Below are 17,876 nucleotides of genomic sequence, written 5' to 3' on the forward strand. Positions count from 1 at the left end.
ATTTTTAAACTATGTGTCTCCTGCCTGCATCAGGGAATGGTTATTTCTTGTCATCATTTGTTAATGTCACATGATCTATCCCAAACAGTGCTCCAGCCCTCTGGTACTACACCCAGCTCCAGCACAGCGAGGAGAGGTGTTGGTATTGTTTTATTTCAATCTCTGCCTTTTCTGGACTTTAGTCATATTGACACATTTCTGCAATTAAATACCAGCTCTGACATCTTTTGTACATGCCATTTAAAATCTGTTATATTGGCTCCTATTTGGATCCTCTTTTTTTGCCTGTGGTTATCCTGTATACTTTCATTGTAGTCTATCACAAATTTCTCTTTTTTTAAAGATTTTTTTAAAATTTATTTATCCATGAGAGACATGAGGGGAGAGAGAGAGAGAGAGAGAGAGAGAGAGAGAGAGATGTAGAGACACAGACAGAGGGAGAAGCAGGCTTCCCACAAGGAACCCGGTGTGGGACTCGATCCAGGATCCTGGGATCACACCCTGAGCCAAAGGCAGATGCTCAACCGCTGAGCCACCCAGGCGTCCCCTATCAAAAATTTCTTATGGAGGCTAGTATATAATAAAACTTCCAAAGTAATTGTGGAATCTAGTACTATCACTATATGTTGGTTAAATAAGTCACTATGCAGATCACATTTAAGTGACCAACTTACAATTAGAATACAGAACTTAGAAACCTGAGCTGTATTAAGGATAGCAGTTTTTTGTTTCCAAAAATCACAGTCCAATCTAATATTTCTTCAAAGTCTTTAGTATGACCAATCAACTTAGTATGTAAACGTAGAAGAAAACTGGCTGAACATGTGCCATAATGGCTAAAAACTGCTATATAAAACAAATTCTTATTTTACTTTGTTCAATCGTCATGTGTCTTATTCACAAAAATACTGGATATTAGGCCAAGTATAATCTTAAGTAGTGTTCATGGAAACCATTCCTTTGCTGAAATTAACCTATTTTGGGTTAGGACTTTATAAATAATTCAAATAATGGATTTGCCTTGAATACTTTAGTCGGGTTGCCTTATTTTCAAATTAACTGAACAAAAGTCTTTGTGCAAGATCAGACTCCCCCTATATTGTCATTTATTAGTCAACAAATATTTATTGCACACTGACTGCAGCCCAGACATATTCTGGGTACCTGGAAAGAATGACAAGTTCCTATTCTTAGGAGCTTATATTATTTGATGGTGACATAATAAATATATAACTAGAGTTGCTGTTACTACTTAAGCACTACGAAGAAGATAGATTAAGAAATTGTTGGAAAAATTATGAATATAGAGGTAAACTGCATGGCTAGCATGGTCAAGGGATGTCTCCTGAAGAGAGGACATCATTAGAAGAGGAAGAAGGCAGACTGGTGACAATCTGGAGGATGATTCAGATCTCTAAAACAAGAGGAAATCTGGAGGACATGAGGGCCAAAAAAAAAAAAAGAAAGAAAAAGAAAATGGCTAGGATCAGTGAGTAAGGAAAAGGTGGCAGGAATTGAGGTCAGATTGATAGACAGGGATCAGTAATTTTAGTAAGTACATGCAGAGGATTTTTAACAGGTGAATAATAGTACTGACTGCATTTATACTTTTGAAAACTACTCTGTGTAGAGGAACAAATCCCTGAGGACAGTGATACGGGTTAGTGGCCTTTGGAGTAGTTCATGTGGGAGGGGACAGTAACCAAATTAGGACTGTAGTATGAAACAGCGAGAAATGAAAAGATTTGGGATACATTTGGAGAAAGATTCAACAGGAATTACTGTTAGGATGATTTTAGAGTTTGAGGGGGGAAAGTGAAGAATCATTCCAAGGTTTGAGGAACTGATGAACAATGATGCAAAACACTTGGATGAGGAAAACTTGATTAGGAACAAACTGGGCGATGGATGATAAACTCAAAAGTTTTCAGGTCATGTTAAATTTGAGGTTTCAAATGCAAATGATGGGAAGGCAGTGAGATATCTGAGGATAGAGTTCAGCAGAGATGTCTGGCTAATAATAGAAACTTAGGAGTCATCAGCACATATTATCTCAAGCCATTGGTTTATATGTTATCACCTTAGGGAAAAGTATAGCTATAGGGAAAAAAAAGAAAGTGATCAAGGCCTGAGCCCCAACAGTTCCTTAGGTGTAAAGAAAAGGAGGCATAGCCAGCAAAGATGACCTAAAGGAAATAGGCAGTAAAGTTGAAAAAATAAGGTAGTAATGAGTGATATCAGCAAGATGGCAGAATTGGAACCCCCAAACCCTTCTTCCCCCCATGGAGACACTAATTCAGCAATACATGAATTAATTCCCTTTGTAAATGATCCAGACACCAGTACAGAGGCTCCTGTACCCCACACAAATGTCATACTGACTATTGAAGCCAGTAGGAAACTTTGTGACACACTCTTGCCTTAGTCCCTTCCCTGGCACAGTGCCACATGATTGAGAGTGAACTCCCAGCTTCTCTCTAAAGAGGGAAACATAAGCTTGGACAACACTTCCGATGTTATGGCTTTGGCAAGGGAAGGGCTTCCCCAGCGACTACCTTCTGCCTCACCTGTCTCATAGCCCTAATGGAAAACCCAGCACATTTTAAATGCCTGGGGGCCACTGAGAGCAAGAAAGCTGGGTGGCTTGTTACTGCTCCACAGAGGCCAATACAGCTTGGGAGACTCACCCTGAGGAGGTAAGAAGAGTAGAGCATGTGTCCAATGTTTTGGCTTTTCAAGGGGCTACCCAAGGAATGGATTGCTGCCTTGCCTGCCTCTTGATGGGACCCGGCACATTCTATAGATGTCCAAGAACTGCTGAGAACAAAAAAGAGCTAAGTGGCATGATAACAGACATGAGGGAATGAGAGATTATAAGATGCTGGCAGGATGGAGGTGGAGGACCAGCAAATCCTTCTAATGGAGAATCTACAAACATAAGCCCAGAGAAGACCTATCCACAAAAAAGGTTTAAGAGGCTCTCCAGAATCTCTAGCCAGGTTAATTGTATTTTTGATAATGGCCATCCTAATAGGTATTAGGTGATACCTCGTTGTGGCTTTGATTTGCATTTCCCTGATGATTAGTAAATTTGTGCATGTTTTCATGTACCTGTTGACCATTTATATGTTTTGGAAAATGTCTATGCAGGTTCTCTGTCCATTTTTTAATCAGATTTTTTTTTTTTTTTTTGGCTATTGGATTGTGAGGAGTTCTTCATATTTTGGAAATTCACCCCTTATCACAGATACAGTTTGCAAATATTTTTTACCATCTCATAGATTGCTTCATTTTGTTGATTATTTCTTCTGCTGTGTAGAAGCTTTTTAGTTTGATGTAGTCCTGCGTTTATTCATTTTTGCTTTTATTTCTTATACTTGTGGTGTCACATCCAAAAAAGGCGTTGCCAAGACTACTGTCAAGAAACTTTTTCCCATATGTTTTCTTCTATAAGTGTCACAGTTTCGGTCTTTAATCCATTTTGAGCTAGTTTTTGTGTATGGTTAAGATAGAGGTTCAGTTTCATTCTTTTGCATGCAAATATCAGTTTTCCCAACATCATTTATTGAAAAGACTATCCTTTCCATTCATCTGTCGTTTTCAATTTCTTTCATCAATGTCTTATAGTTTTCAATGTACAAATCTTTCATTTCCTTGGTTAGATTTATTCCTAAGTATTTTATTGGGGTTTTTTTTGTACTATTGTAAATGGGATTGTTTTATTTCTTTCAGAAATTTTGTTGTTAGTGTATAGAAAAGCAACTGATTTTTATATGTTGATTTTGTAAGCTGCAATTTTATTGAATTCATTTATTAGTTCTAACAGGTTTTTAGTTGAGCCTTTAGTGTTTCCTACATATAAGATCAGGTATTCTGCAAACAGACAATTTTCCTTCTTCCTTTCTGATTTGCATGCCTTTTATTTCTTTTTACTGTCTAATTGCTATGAGTAGCGCTTCCATACCTGGATCAATAAGGAATGGTTAGTGTTGGCACCCTTGTCTTTTTTCATTTAGAGGAAAAGCTTACAGCTTTCACGAATGAGTATGAAGTTTTAGCTCTGGGCTTGTCATTTATGATCTTTATTTTATGTTGAAATATGTTCCTTGCATGCCCAATTTGGTGAGAGAATTTATCATGAAATGGCGTGAGTTTGTGAAAGCTTTACCTGCATCTATGGAGATGATCAGGTGATGATTTTTATCCTTGATTCTATTAATGTAGTATATCACATTTATTGATTTGTAGATATTAAACTATCTTTGCATCCCAGGGATAAAACTCACTTGATAATGGTGCATGATCCGTTTAATGTGCTGTGGAAAAAGAGACTTACTTTAGATTTAAGAACACAGATAAGCTCAAAATGACAGGATAGAAAAAGATATTCCATAAAATGGTAGCCAAAAGAGAGCAGAGGTAGCCATACCAATAATAGTGAAAATAGACTTTTAGTCAAAAACTCATGAGAGACAAAGAAGGACATTATATAACCACAAAGGGTCAATTCACAAGGAAAATATACAAATTATAAAAATACATGTACCTAACACCAGAGTACCTAAATATATGAAATAAACATTGACAAAGCTGAAAGGAGAAATACTCTACTTTGAAATTTCAATACTCTACTTTGAATAATGGATAGAATATCCAAACAGAAGATCAGTAAGGACATAGAGAACTTGAACACTATAGACCAAATGTACCTAGCAGACATATACAGAATATTCCATCCAAATGCAGCAGAATACACATTTTTACCAAGCACACATGAAACATTCTCCAGGATAGATCACATGTTAGGCCACAAAACAGATCTCAAGGAATTTAAAAGATGAGAATCATATCAAATGTTTTTAATGTCCATAATGGAATAAAACTAGAAATCAGTAGAATGAAACTGAAAAATTCTCAAATATGTGAAAACAATATATTATTTAATAACCAATAAGAAATTTGATTAATTTAGGTCAAATAAGAAATTAAAGGAAAATTAGAAAATATCATGGGACAAAGGAAAATGAAGTCACCACACCAAAACATATGGGATACATCAAAAGCATTAAGAAAGATTTATAGCAACAAATTCCTTCATTAATAAAGAAACATTTATTTGAATTAATACAAATACATCAAAACATTTAATGAATTAATACCAATCTTTCTTAAACTCTTCCAAAAAATTAGAGGAAGTAACACTTCCAAACTCATTTTGTGAGGCCAGCATCACTCTGATTCCAAAGCAAGACAAAATACTACAAGATAATAAAACTATAGGCCAACATCCCTGATGAGTTAAAGATGCAAAACTCCTCAAAAAAATAGTAGCAAACCAAACTCAACAGCACATTAAAAGGATCATACACTATAACCAAGTGGGATTTAAGTGAAGAGTGTGAGGATAGTTCAATATTAAAAAAAAAATCAAGGTGATACATCACATTAACAGAATAAAAGATAAAAAGTACATGATCATCTTCACAGATACAGAAAAACTGCTTAACAAAAACTCAACAACCTTTCATGTTAAAAACACTCAACAAACTGGGAATAGAAGGAAATGACTCTAATGTTAAAAAGGTTATATATGAAATGTCCATGATAATATCATACTCAAAACTAAAAGCTCTTAGGAACAAAGCCAGTATGCCCATTCTTACCATTCCTATTCAACATAGTACTGGACCTAGACACAGCAATTAAGCAAGAAAAATAAGACATTCAAATAGGAAAGAAAGAACTAAAATGATTTCAGCTTATAGATGATATGATCCGATATGTAGAAAACCCTAAAGATTACACACAAAAAAACACTGTTTGAATACACTGCAGTTAGGAAAGTTGCAGGATACAAAAATTAATATACCAAAATCAATCTCATCTCTACTTACTAAAAACAAACTATCCACAAAGGAAATTAGGAAAACAATCCCATATAACAACATTAAAAGGAATAAGATATTTAGTAATAAACTTAACCAAGGAGGGAAAAGATCTGTACTCCGAAAACATTTGTGAATCAGACTGAAGATTCACATAAATGAAAAAACATCTCCTATTCCTGGATGGAAGACCATATTATAATACCCAGACTACACAAACTGATCCATAGATTCTTCGCAAGAAGCCTACACATATAAAGTCAACTCACCTTTGATAAGGTTGCCAAAAATACACAAGGATGAAAGGATAAACTCCTCAATAAATGTGTTGGGAAAACTATGTACCTACATTCAAAAGAATGAAATTGGACCCTTATCTTACACCATACACAAAAATTAACTCAAGGTGAATTAAAGATTTAAACATAAGACCTGAAACAGTAAAGCTCTTAGAAGAAAACATGGGGAAAAATTTTCTGGACATTGGTCTTGGCAATAAATTCCGGTATAGGAGACCAAGAGCACAGACAACAGAAGGAAAACAGGAACGTGGGACCACAAGCAAAAAGACTTCCACACAGCAAGAAAGCAATCAAGCAAGAAACAGAGTGAAAAGGCAACCTATAAAGTGGGAGAAAATATTTTCAAACCTTATATCTGTAAGGAATTAATTTCCCACACATATAACTAACTCCTACAACCAAATAGTAAAATACCAAGTAACTCAATTTAAAAATGGCAAAAGACTCGAATAAACATTTTTCCAAAAAAAGATCTACAAATAGCCAACAGGTAGGTATATGAAAAGATGTTCAACATCAGTAATCATCATGGAAATTAAAATCACTACCATGAGATATCACCTCATACCTGTTAGGACAGTCATCATCAAAGACAAAACAGAAAACAAGTGCTGGTGAAGATACGGAGAAATTGGAACCCTTGTTTACTTCTGGTGGGATTGTAAAATGAAGCAAGTGCTAAAGAAAACAATACAGAAGTCCCTCAAAAAAATAAAAACAGAACTACTTTACAACCTTACAATTCCATATTTGAATATTTATCCAAACAAATGGGGAAAAAAAGATATCAAAGAGCTATTAGCACTCCCATTTTCATTGTACCATGATTCACAACAGCCAAGATATAGAAACAACCTAAATGTCCATCAATGGATGAACAGATAAGCATAATATGGAATATACATACAATGGAATATTACACAGCCATGAAGAAGAAGAAGGAACTACTGTCATATGCTATAACATGAATGAACCTTGAGGACATTATGGTGAGTGAAATAAGTCAGTTACAGAAGGAAAAAATATTACATTCAGTAGTATCTAAAGTAGTCGAACTCATGAAAGCAAAAAGTAGAATGGTAGTTGCCAAGGACTGGTGGGAGGAGGAAATGAAGAGCTGTTACTTGATGGATATAAAGCTTCTGTCATGCAAGATGAAAACATTCTAGAGATATGCTATACACCCCTATACTTATAGCTAATAATACTATGAAAACCTGGGTAAATCTCATGTTACATGTTTTTTTAGCACAATTTTTTTTTAAAGTGTCATAAGCCAAAGGAAGAACATGCTTAAGACCAGAAGCATGGGGCAGCCCCAGTGGCGCAGTGGTTTAGTGCTGCCTGCAGCTGGGAGTGTGATCCTGGAGACCCAGGATCAAGTCCCATGTCGGGCTTCCTGCACGGAGCCTGCTTCTCCCTCTGCCTGTGTCTCTGCTTCTCTCTGTGTGTGTGTGTGTGTCTCTACGAATAGATAAATAAATAATCTTAAAAACAATGTTTATCTTAAAAAAAAAAAAGAAGTGTAGTCAAACACATCAAATGATGCTGAAAGATCAAAGAAGATGATAAAGGATTAACCATTAGCTTTGGCAAAATACAGGTCACTGGCAACCTTGATAAAAACAATTTTAGTGCAGCGGTAGGGAAATAATGAGATTAGCATGGGAGAGAGAGAGGGAGGGGGGAGGGAGAAAGAGAAGGAAATAATTTCAAGACAGAGGGCATGTTTTTACAAATATCAGGGAGAACTAGTACCATGGAGAGAAAGGTAGGTTTGGAGAGAAAGGCTGGTATGGAGGCAGAGGGCTTTTTTTTTTTTTTAAACAGGGGCAATAATAATATGTTTGTGTACTGACTAGAGCAATCCCGCAGAGGTAGAGAAAAATAGGGACACAGGAGAGAGAGGGGATGAATTTGGGAGTAAACTCTGAGGAGATCTGAGTGGGTAGGATCCAGACCACAAATAGAGAAGGTGGACTTAGGAAGGAGTAGATTCAGGAATTTCTCTTACATAAAGAAAATACAGAATATGCACAAACAGATGCAGGTAGGTTGCTGGGTTAATGGTGGGAAACTGAGAAAGTTCTTCTCTGTATTTTTTTATATAAAATATAAGGTGAGGTCCTAAGTTTAGTGCGAAGGAATATTGGTTTGAGGAGCAAGAAGAGATATTAAATTATCGTCTCAGAGAACAGAAAAATGAATTTACAGGTGATATGCAAGAAGATATATGGTCAGAAATTTCTAGTGAATTGAGGCATCCAGGCTCAGTAATGTTTAGCCACTGAAGTTTTCTGGGATTGGAATAGGTAAAAAATAGAGGTTAATGAAGTTAAAATTTTTCCAGGTAAGCAAAACAAAAAGGGGTGAGATAAAAGAATTAAGGACATTTTCAAGACTCGGACTCTAATATCAGACCCAAAGAAATTGAGCAGATACAAAGAGAAATAAGGACATGAGGGAGTGATAAGAACTAAACAAAACAGTCCTGTAGCCTTCCCTTCTAGCAACTTTCAAGTCCATCATCCTCTTGACTACCTATCCCCCCTACCCTACCCCCTACTGGCCACCCCTTCCCCTGGAGAAAAGCCCAGGGCAGGATATGGCAGGAGTGTGTTTAGAGCTAACTCTGCTAAAGGCAGCCCTGGTATCCTCCTCCTCCTCCTCCCTCCACAGAGGAGTGTGGCTTGAGACATAACGTTGAAGTAAGTTCCCATTTGCCCATTAGAATGTCTTTGAGCATATCTTCCTCTTCACCACCCAACAAGCCAGAGGGAACTTCCAGGAAAGCCTAGCAGGCAACTAAAATTGCCATTCATCATAGTCCACTTTTCTTCATGAAATTAATTCTCCAAGTGAATCAAGGAACATAACCATCATTTATAACATTGACTAAGGATAAACATGGCTGCTTCCTAAAAATTAATTCACAGGAAGAATTCTACGTGAAACATAGTGTTAGCTGGCGTTTAAGATAAAGTGGTAACAGAGCTGTCCATTCCCGGGTTTGTGATGAAATATAGGAACATTACAAGAGCACATCTAAGGAATCAATGTGCCATCTGCTTCAGTACCTGGTCTCCGGAGGTGACTAATCCTGGCTGCTTCTCAAAAATGTTTAACCATCTCCTCCTGCCCCTCTTCCTGACCTATCTTCCTCTCTTAATAGAGCATAATAAAAGCATATGGCTCTGTAGAAAGCTTCTGGAAGCAGAATTCCATCTGAAACATGGTAAATTTCTCTTCACTCTTCCCTGCCTTCTGGAATATATAATTTATTTTTCTGGCCTTCAGTCTTCTAAGACAGATCCTAACCCCACCCAGAGAAAGAGAAATAAGAGAATATATAAGTTTCTTGGGGGTTCAAATGCTGCGCCTAGAAGTTCCTTGAATACCCATTAGGGTTTTCCAAAACTAACACTTTAAGGTAAGAGACAGCATTGTTGATCATAATAGGTAAAAATTTCTAGATTAACAGAGCTGACACCTTTGATCAACATTAGTTAAAATGTGAGCATATACAAGCATGTATGCATGAGATTTAACATTTTCTTTGAGGCTCAGAGTTCATCTTATTACCCTACTATTCTGCTTTTAAACAATGGAGGTGTTAGTGATTACTTTAGGTCTGTCAGTTTATTTGGCTCTGTGTTGTCCCAGGCTGCTCACCAGGAATAACATGGATCCCACCCATATTCCTACTCTGGACCTGTCTGGAGATAGGATTAATTAGGTAGCATCCACCAGAGGTCTACTTATAGGGCAGGGTGGGGTGGGGGGGGGGACAAGTTTCTTGGAAAAGTAGTAAGGCCAATACACACTACATATGTGTACACACACATAAATAGGTGCACACAGAGAGTGGGCTAAAACTGAGAATAATGCAGAGTACAGAACAAAGTCTATCCCACATATTATCCTCTCTCCAGTCCTCATAAACTCATACCTCAGTTAGGGCACAACAACAAAAGAATCAATATAAATTCTAAAAGCTCTTTGGCTGAGATCCATACTAGGCACCAAGATTGAAGGGTGCTATGAGTGTTGGCACTCACAGCTCTAGCAGTGATGGCAGACAAGATCAGAAGTGGGTATCCACAGCTTCCACAAAGGGGAACCCAGCTCTGGGAACCTTTGACCACAGCAGAATCCAGGGACCTTGTTACACACTAACATCCTCATTGTTGGGTCTCTGCAGATGTAGCACGGGCCCTGGTGGGACTGCCAACAGCAGTGGTATTTTAGGTATACAAATTATGGAAGCACACTTCCTCTAGATGTCCCATCAGCAAAAGTGACAAGTTTTCAAGGCTTCCCTGAAATAGAAAGGAAGAAAAATGGCAGATACCATGTATATGGTAGTCCCCAAAATTGGCTTATAATGCATACTTAAGAATTTGTGGGCAGCCCAGGTGGTTCAGCTGTTTAGCGCTGCCTTTGGCCCAGGGCCTGATCCTGGAGACTCAGGATCGAGTCCTACATTGGGCTCCCTGCATGGAGCCTGCTTCTCCCTCTGCCTGTGTCTCTGCCTCTCTCTGTCTCTCATGAATAAGTAAATAAAATTAAAAAAAAAAAAAAGAATTTGTCCAGAGATTTCTAGAACTACTTGGAAATCCATTAAAGAGGTGCTTAGGAAAGGCCAAAATGGACAATTTAACATGATTCTGATTTTACTCTGGGCAGGGTTTAGGAACACCTACCTTCTGTGTCCGTGTGTCTTCATTTCTTAGCCTTTCCTCATGAATATTCCCTATGTTACTAATGATGTATGGCACCCAACAGTCTCATTCCTCTGCTTTGTAACCACGCTTTCCATTTTGATTGGGTGGAGTTGGAACTAAATATGAGAAACTCTAAGTAAAGACATGAGAAATATTCTTAAGGGTGTATAAGCCTTAACATACAAACATTGTGTTATCCATTTTAGCAATTTGAGGGTTTTTTTTAATGTTTGGAATACTGATTACACTCAATAACTACAATTCAAGTAAGCGAGTTATGACCACATTTATGTTTCTATTCCATTCTATGTCAATGGTGCTTCAAATAAATGAGATATAGTTTGCAAATACAAGATTGATCATTTCCTTTTTAATAAAAAAATCAACTTACTGTTTACCTTTGTTTTTGATGGCTTTCTGATGCTGATTATTAACACATTTGCCTTCATAATACCACTGTTGGGATCCCTGGGTGGCGCAGCGGTTTGGCGCCTGCCTTTGGCCCAGGGCGCGATCCTGCAGACCCGGGATCGAATCCCACGTCGGGCTTCCGGTGCATGGAGCCTGCTTCTCCCTCTGCCTGTGTCTCTGCCTCTCTCTCTCTCTCTGTGACTATCATAAATAAATAAAAACTTAAAAAAAAAAAATAAAGTGCTTATCATAATACCACTGTTGCTCAAGAGCAAATTGAAAAGTTTAGCTTCTAGATAAATTGAACGACTCTGTAACCTATAAACACAACAATAGTAACTGGGCCTGTACAGCAAAGAATGAGACCAAATGGACAAAAAACCAACACAAGAATGTTTCCTAAATTGCCATTAGTGACCACTAGCATCACCAAATAGGCTGATTTTAAGTGCTGTTGATGGCTGATAGCAGTACTTTAAGGATATGAGGGGAAAGGTTTTACATTTATCACAGCGACCTAATTTGAACACTTAGGTAGCAATTAAGTCACATTTATGTTCAAGGTGCATGATGAACTATAATATGAGTTATCAGTATGTTCCCAACCTGGGCCATTAGCCTTGAGTCAAATACTCACATTCTGGCTCTAAGCCTGATTATAAATTTGAACACTCATAAATAGACTGCATGGTCCAAAAGAAAGAGCTTAGTCAAAGATGTATATTTAAATTTGGCTCTGTCGCTTACATAAAGGTTCCCCATAGAGCTACCCTAAAGCAGTGTTTTTCCAACTTTAAATGTGCATAAAAGTCACCTAGGGATCTCGTTAAATGCCTATCCTGATTAAACTGGCCTGAGGGGTGGAGTCTGAGGTACATTTCTACCTCCCCTGGTCCCTGGACCAACTTTGAGTGGCAAGGCCTCGGAGGTTTATTGATAGAACATGTAGAAAAAAAAATGTGTGTACATGGAAAACATTTTGTAAGCTGTAAAATGGCATCAGTATCACTTTATATTAATAGGTGGTGATTCAGTTCAACTCATCAAGAAAAAAATCCTAGAATAAATGATGTTCCACATATTTTAATTTTTTCCTTTTTTAGCAAAATCAAAAACAAAACAGGGAATGGGAAAGACAACACAAAAAAGGTATTCATCCTAAACAACTTTGCTGCTTTTTGGTTGCTTTTAAAGATTAACTTCAGCATCACCGTCCTGACTAAAATGATGAGGAAAAAACCCCAACTCTGCTTTTTATTTTTTTTCCAACCCTGCTTTTTAAAAGAAATTTGTACAATTAGACCCAATCCTAGATTTGTCCTGTAGATGGTCTCATCCCAATCAAAATAGAAATAGTAAGTTACAAGGAAAAGGAAGACAGCTGGCTCCAGAAATACTGGAACATGAAGAGATTGTTGTGAGGAAAGAAACGAAAAAGTAATAAGAGACACAAGAACACAGAAATCAGAACTGTAATAAACATCTAGTTTCTCTATGTGAAACTGCTCTTTTTCATTGCCATTGGCATTTTCTGGAAGAAATGAACAAAATCGTCAAGTGTAACTATTGATTTCCAAAGCATTTCTGTGTTCCTTATCTAAAGTACAATCAACAATTCCTGTTTAAGTGTCAGTTCGAAAACTGACCCCTGACCACAGAGGACATACAGGGGACCAAAGAAGGAAGCAGGCCACCCCAGAGTGGCATGTGGCAGGTTTAATAAGCAAGGGAACCTACATACAAGGCTTGTCTTGGGTGGCCACAGGAAGAGTACATCTTCACACCCACCAACGGGAGGAATCTTAAGAGTTTATATAGAGGCAGTGCCTGGGCTTGGTCACATGTAGTACTGCCAGATGGTCTCAATAACAACTTACTCTCTTAAGACAGCGTCCTTGGAAAGAGCTCCAACTGTGGGAACAGTGGGTGGTCACAGTGCCAAGGGTAGGGAGGGTGTGAGGAGCCTCTGAATGCTGGGGGTCCATCTTTAGGGTCAACTGGAGGTCTCGGCCTCTCCATGAACTCCAATACCGAGGAAACAAACACTCTGAGTCCCAATACCACAATAGCTTGGCCAATCTTTCATTATCATAGGGTTAGTTTGCTGTCTTCTGTGAAGATTTTCATCGCCTATCAGAAAAGCAATGCAGAAGCCCTCCCATGGAATAAAAAATCCTTCCTGGTCTTTCAGATTTTGGATAGAACGACTCCCTACCGTATACCCAGATCACCAACACCTTACCCACACCAAGCAAAAAGCTTGCTTCCTCCCATGATGGATCTCTTTACTAGGGTTCTGGAAGTTCCAGGATTATAGGGTTAGAACTCTCCTGCAAACATGCCAGAAATTGATCAGCCTCACTTTCACCTGAATTTTACCATTTGTCTTCCTGCCTCCATTTCTGTCTAGTCTCTCTCACCTGCCTGTCGTGACAGGAAGCATCACTCATAACCCAAAATGCCAGGATATTGTTTAAAAAACATGTATGAATGAAAATCTGGTTTGGTGTCATCAGAGACTGGAAGAAATGACGAAGGACACTAAAATCTGAGTAACTGTCAATGTATTCTGACTGCACCATGACTTTGAAAGATAAACTGGAAGTAAAACTACTAATACAAATTACTAACTTAATCCCTTAGGCCAGTCAACACCAAATCATGAGGACATTTAAATGCAAAACAGCTGGGCAGCCCCAGTGGCGCAGTGGTTTAGCACCGCCTGCAGCCTAGGGCCTGCAGCCTAGGGCGTGATCCTGGAGACCCTGGATCGAATCCCACCACGGGCTCTCTGCATGGTGCTTGCTTGTGTCTCTGCCTCTGTGTGTGTGTGTCTATGAATAAATTAATAAAAAAATCTTTAAAAAAAATAAAGTAAGTGCAAAACAACATTTCTGGTAGCGTTCAAGATGCAGACTGCAGACACTTGAGAAATGTTTCGAGAAGCCATAACAGTACACATGGTGGGGAATATCCCACACCTGCAGATTGTTCTTTGCACTAGCCCCGGGTAATCTGGGTCAGCTGCCCCAAGTGGGTGGCCTCTTAATTAAGCAGCTCTTCTCTCTCTGGTTGCTTCACCTAAGAAAACCTGAACTTTGAGGATGACCGAGCAGTCATTCCCTTCCACAAAAACACTTGCATGGTGCATCAGGAGTGGTTTTAAATGGTGGAGATAATTACTTAATTCAAGCTGTAGCAACTGGCCAAGTAAACATGTAGCAGCCAGGAAGCTATTAGCATGATTTTAAGGCAATTATTCCATTAGTGTTTAATAGTCTCCAATTAGCCTTCTCTATCAAAGTTTGAATGTCTCTTTTCCTCCAAAAATTCTCACAGTTGAATAATGCAGAAAAGTACCAAACCCATTTTTACACCTAGATTTATATATATGAATTTACCAAACCAACTTTACAAAATCATGGGGCAATTCAGGGGTGTAGATTTGGTGAAATGATTTTTTCTTTCTTCTCAGAAGTACTGGGGCTAAGAATGGGAGGCCTTGCAGGAGATTCATATTAAGAAGGGCTGGGAAAGCAGTGAAAGTTCCCACTGCAATCAATGCCACAACCCCTCTTAGTATTATACTCAAAATGGATCCCATGCAAAGGCTTCCATTCTTACCCCCAACGCCTCTACTGGGAGACAGGCAGAATATCAAAGTCTCTGACCTCAGGAAAGAAAAGGAAAATTGCCCTGTATCCTGCTAATGCCTAATTCCTTGTCCCCTCACCCTGGTTAGTAGCTGTTGCTACTGAGCCACCCAGATACAAACCGCAATGCATTTCCCTCGAAAATCCCTAGGAGGGGCAGCCTGGGTGGCTCAGCAGTTTGGCGCCTACCTTTGGCCCAGGGCGTGATCCCGAAGACCCGAGATCGAGTCCCACGTCAGGCTCCCTGCATGGGGCCTGCTTCTCCCTCTGTCTGTCTCTCTCTCTCTGTCTCTCATGAATAAATAAATAAAATCTTAAAAAAACGAGAAACTTAAAAAAAAAAAAAGAAAAGAAAATCCCTAGGAGACTTTCCCTAAGGACCACGTAAGGGGTCAGATGACTGATCTGAGGGTAAATCATTTGCCTTTACTAAGCTGCAATTTTTACATCTATGAAATGGAGTTTGTAGTACCAGCACTGCCTCCTTCGTGAGGTTTGGGGAGGGGTTCGGTGATCTGAAAAGTGAAGAATTACAGAAATATTATATAGGTTCTGACATAGCATCATACCATCCCTCAGAACTAGGAATGTGAGCGCGGGCTTTTAAACTCCCTAGGTTTCTGGCAAGTCACCCCTCAGAAGGCTGGCATCAGAATCCTTGCCTGTATTACATTTGACGTGTACGGAAAAGCTCAGGTGAGATCCTATGAAAACAACTGCCTAAAGACCAAAATAAAAAAGAAGAGGATAGGAGCGCCTGTGGAAGGGAGAGTGAAATTTCACCAACAAAGTTGTGTACTTCCTACTGTCTCCTTCCAAAGGCCAATCCCCAGGCTCACCCAGGTAGCAGAGTAAGTGCAAAGTGGGGAGGCTGGGCGGTTCTTTCCCCTGGAGATACTTGGGCTCTCGGGAAGCTACCTTTTGAGACAAAAAAAAAAAAAAGGCAAAACGAGACAAATCCTTCCTTCAGGGGTTGGCGCTCAGAGTGCAGCCTGTGCCTGTCCTCGCAGCCAAACATCACTTGACTAGACCAGTGATCTGAGTTACTGATCAATTCCAGCGCTGCTGGTTAGAGCCTGTTGGGATTTTTCAAAGGAATCCTTCTCCCCCCCCCCCCTTATCCTGTCTTCCTCCAGTGGCTGAGAGGGGGGCGCTGGATGGGGTAGTAGATCACGAGGAGACAGACCAGAAGGTCGAACTTGATAACCCACTGGGCTCGGGGGGGGGGGGGGGGACTACCCGTGGGTCAATTGCCCTCTAGCCTAGCCGGGTCCTGGGAGAACCGGCCGTCTGCGCCCCCAGCCCAGGCGAAAAGCCAAATTGGTAGGGACGTGCGGCCGTGTCCCCGGCTGTCACCCAGCACCACTCCCGGTCTCGGGCACACCTGAGCTGGGGGCCGGTGCACGCTCCCGCCCCAGACACCTGCCGGGTCCCCCGATGCCAGCCGCGCGCGCCGGGCTGCAGCCTCGGGATCCGGGCGTCCTGACCCCGCCTTGCCCCGACCTCCTTCTCGGCTGTCGGGACGCTCGCACGACCCCGTCCCCCCCCCCCCCGGGTCGGCCCGTCCACCCCAGGCCTCCGCCGCTGCCCCCGCAGGGTCCCGAGCCACGGCGGCGCGGTCCGCAAGGCTGCGCCCTCCCGACCCCGGCGCCTCCAGCGCTTGCACCGGGACCCAGACGGCGAGCGCGCGGCCCGGCCCGGGAAGCGGCGCCCCCCGCCCCCCGACCCCGTCCCTCCGGCTCCGGTCAAGGGCAGCGATCCCGCCGCCGCGGGTCCCTGAACTTCCCTCGCTCTTCGCGAAGCGCTTGTGCCTTTCACGGAGACTCGGGGGCGAGCGTGAATGCCTCGGCGGGGTCCAACCGCGAGACCTCCCGGGGACCCTGGATGCCGCCACCGGGATGGAGGGGTCGGAGGTCCCGCGGCGGGAGCCGAGCCCTCGGGACACCGGCTCGCGCCGCCCGCGCCCCGTCGCCCCGCGGACCCGCCAACCGCCCTCGCCGCCCCCTGCATCCTCCGCCCCCCAGGTCCGCGAGGGCAACCGCGGGAGGGGGCGCGGGGGGCTGCCGCCCCCCCCCGCCCCAGCCCTGCCGCGCAGCCCGGCAGCCTCCAGAGCCCAGCGCACAGCAGTCACCTTGGCTGGCCGCGCCGCGGTCCCCAGAGGTTTGCCGAGCGCCGAGGCCCGAGGGCGGCCGGGCCGAGACCCTCCCCCGGGGGCCGCCAGGCAAGTTAGGGCTCCGCGGCGCAGGGCGCAGGGCGCGGAGGGGGAGCGCCCCGGCGGCTCGGCGCGCCTACCTGGGATGGCCAAATTGGTGAGGGGGATGCTGTGGATGCTCGCGGGCAGGGCGGCCATCCAGTCGGCGAATCTGAGCTCGTTCTTCCCCTGGGACGAGGCCATGGTGCGGGTCGGCGTGGCGCGCTGGCGCCCGGCTCCCGGGCAGGCTGGCAGCTGCGGCCGCGAGTCCCCGCTGCGCTCGGGCCCCGCCGAGTTACCCCCGGCGCCGCGCCACACCCACAGGATGGCGCAGACACATGCTAATTTTAATGATTATTCAAGACACCCCCTGCTCCCCCGGAGCCTCCGCCAGACTCCGCCGGAGCTTTTGTTCCCGGCGTCCGCGCTCGCCTCTCCGCGGTGCGCGCCCTCCTCCCGCCCCTCCCCTGCGTCTCCGCCCCGCCCCGCCCCGCCCCGCCCCGCCCCGCCTCGCGGTTCCGCAGCGGCCCGCGCCTCGCCCCTAACTTGGTCCACCCAGCGGTGCGCGCGGGGGCCTGCTCGGCCCTCTGGGCTCACTCCCCGCTCCCGCCTGGGGGAAAGGCAGCCTCGCGGGTGCACCTAAAATGCCTCGGGACGCGGTCCGGCATCCTGGGCTCTCAGGACTTTGCATCCTTAGCCGAGAGCTTCGC

At 42.5% G+C, this 17,876-nt stretch overlaps 1 protein-coding gene across 1 annotated transcript in view; it reads right to left on the minus strand.

The window, feature by feature from the left end:
- Positions 1-17,578, minus strand: part of PLCXD3 (phosphatidylinositol specific phospholipase C X domain containing 3) — a 165,715-nt gene extending 148,137 nt beyond the window's left edge. Inside the window, exon 1 of the mRNA XM_055325821.1 lies at positions 17,268-17,578. Coding sequence (XP_055181796.1) covers positions 17,268-17,370 — 103 coding nt within the window. The 5' untranslated portion in view covers positions 17,371-17,578. The remainder of the gene's footprint in view (positions 1-17,267) is intronic.
- Positions 17,579-17,876: the final 298 nt, after the last annotated feature.

Source organism: Nyctereutes procyonoides, unplaced genomic scaffold (genome assembly GCF_905146905.1).
Source record: "Nyctereutes procyonoides isolate TBG_1078 unplaced genomic scaffold, NYPRO_anot_genome, whole genome shotgun sequence".
In the NCBI taxonomy this organism is placed as follows: Eukaryota; Metazoa; Chordata; class Mammalia; order Carnivora; family Canidae; genus Nyctereutes; species Nyctereutes procyonoides.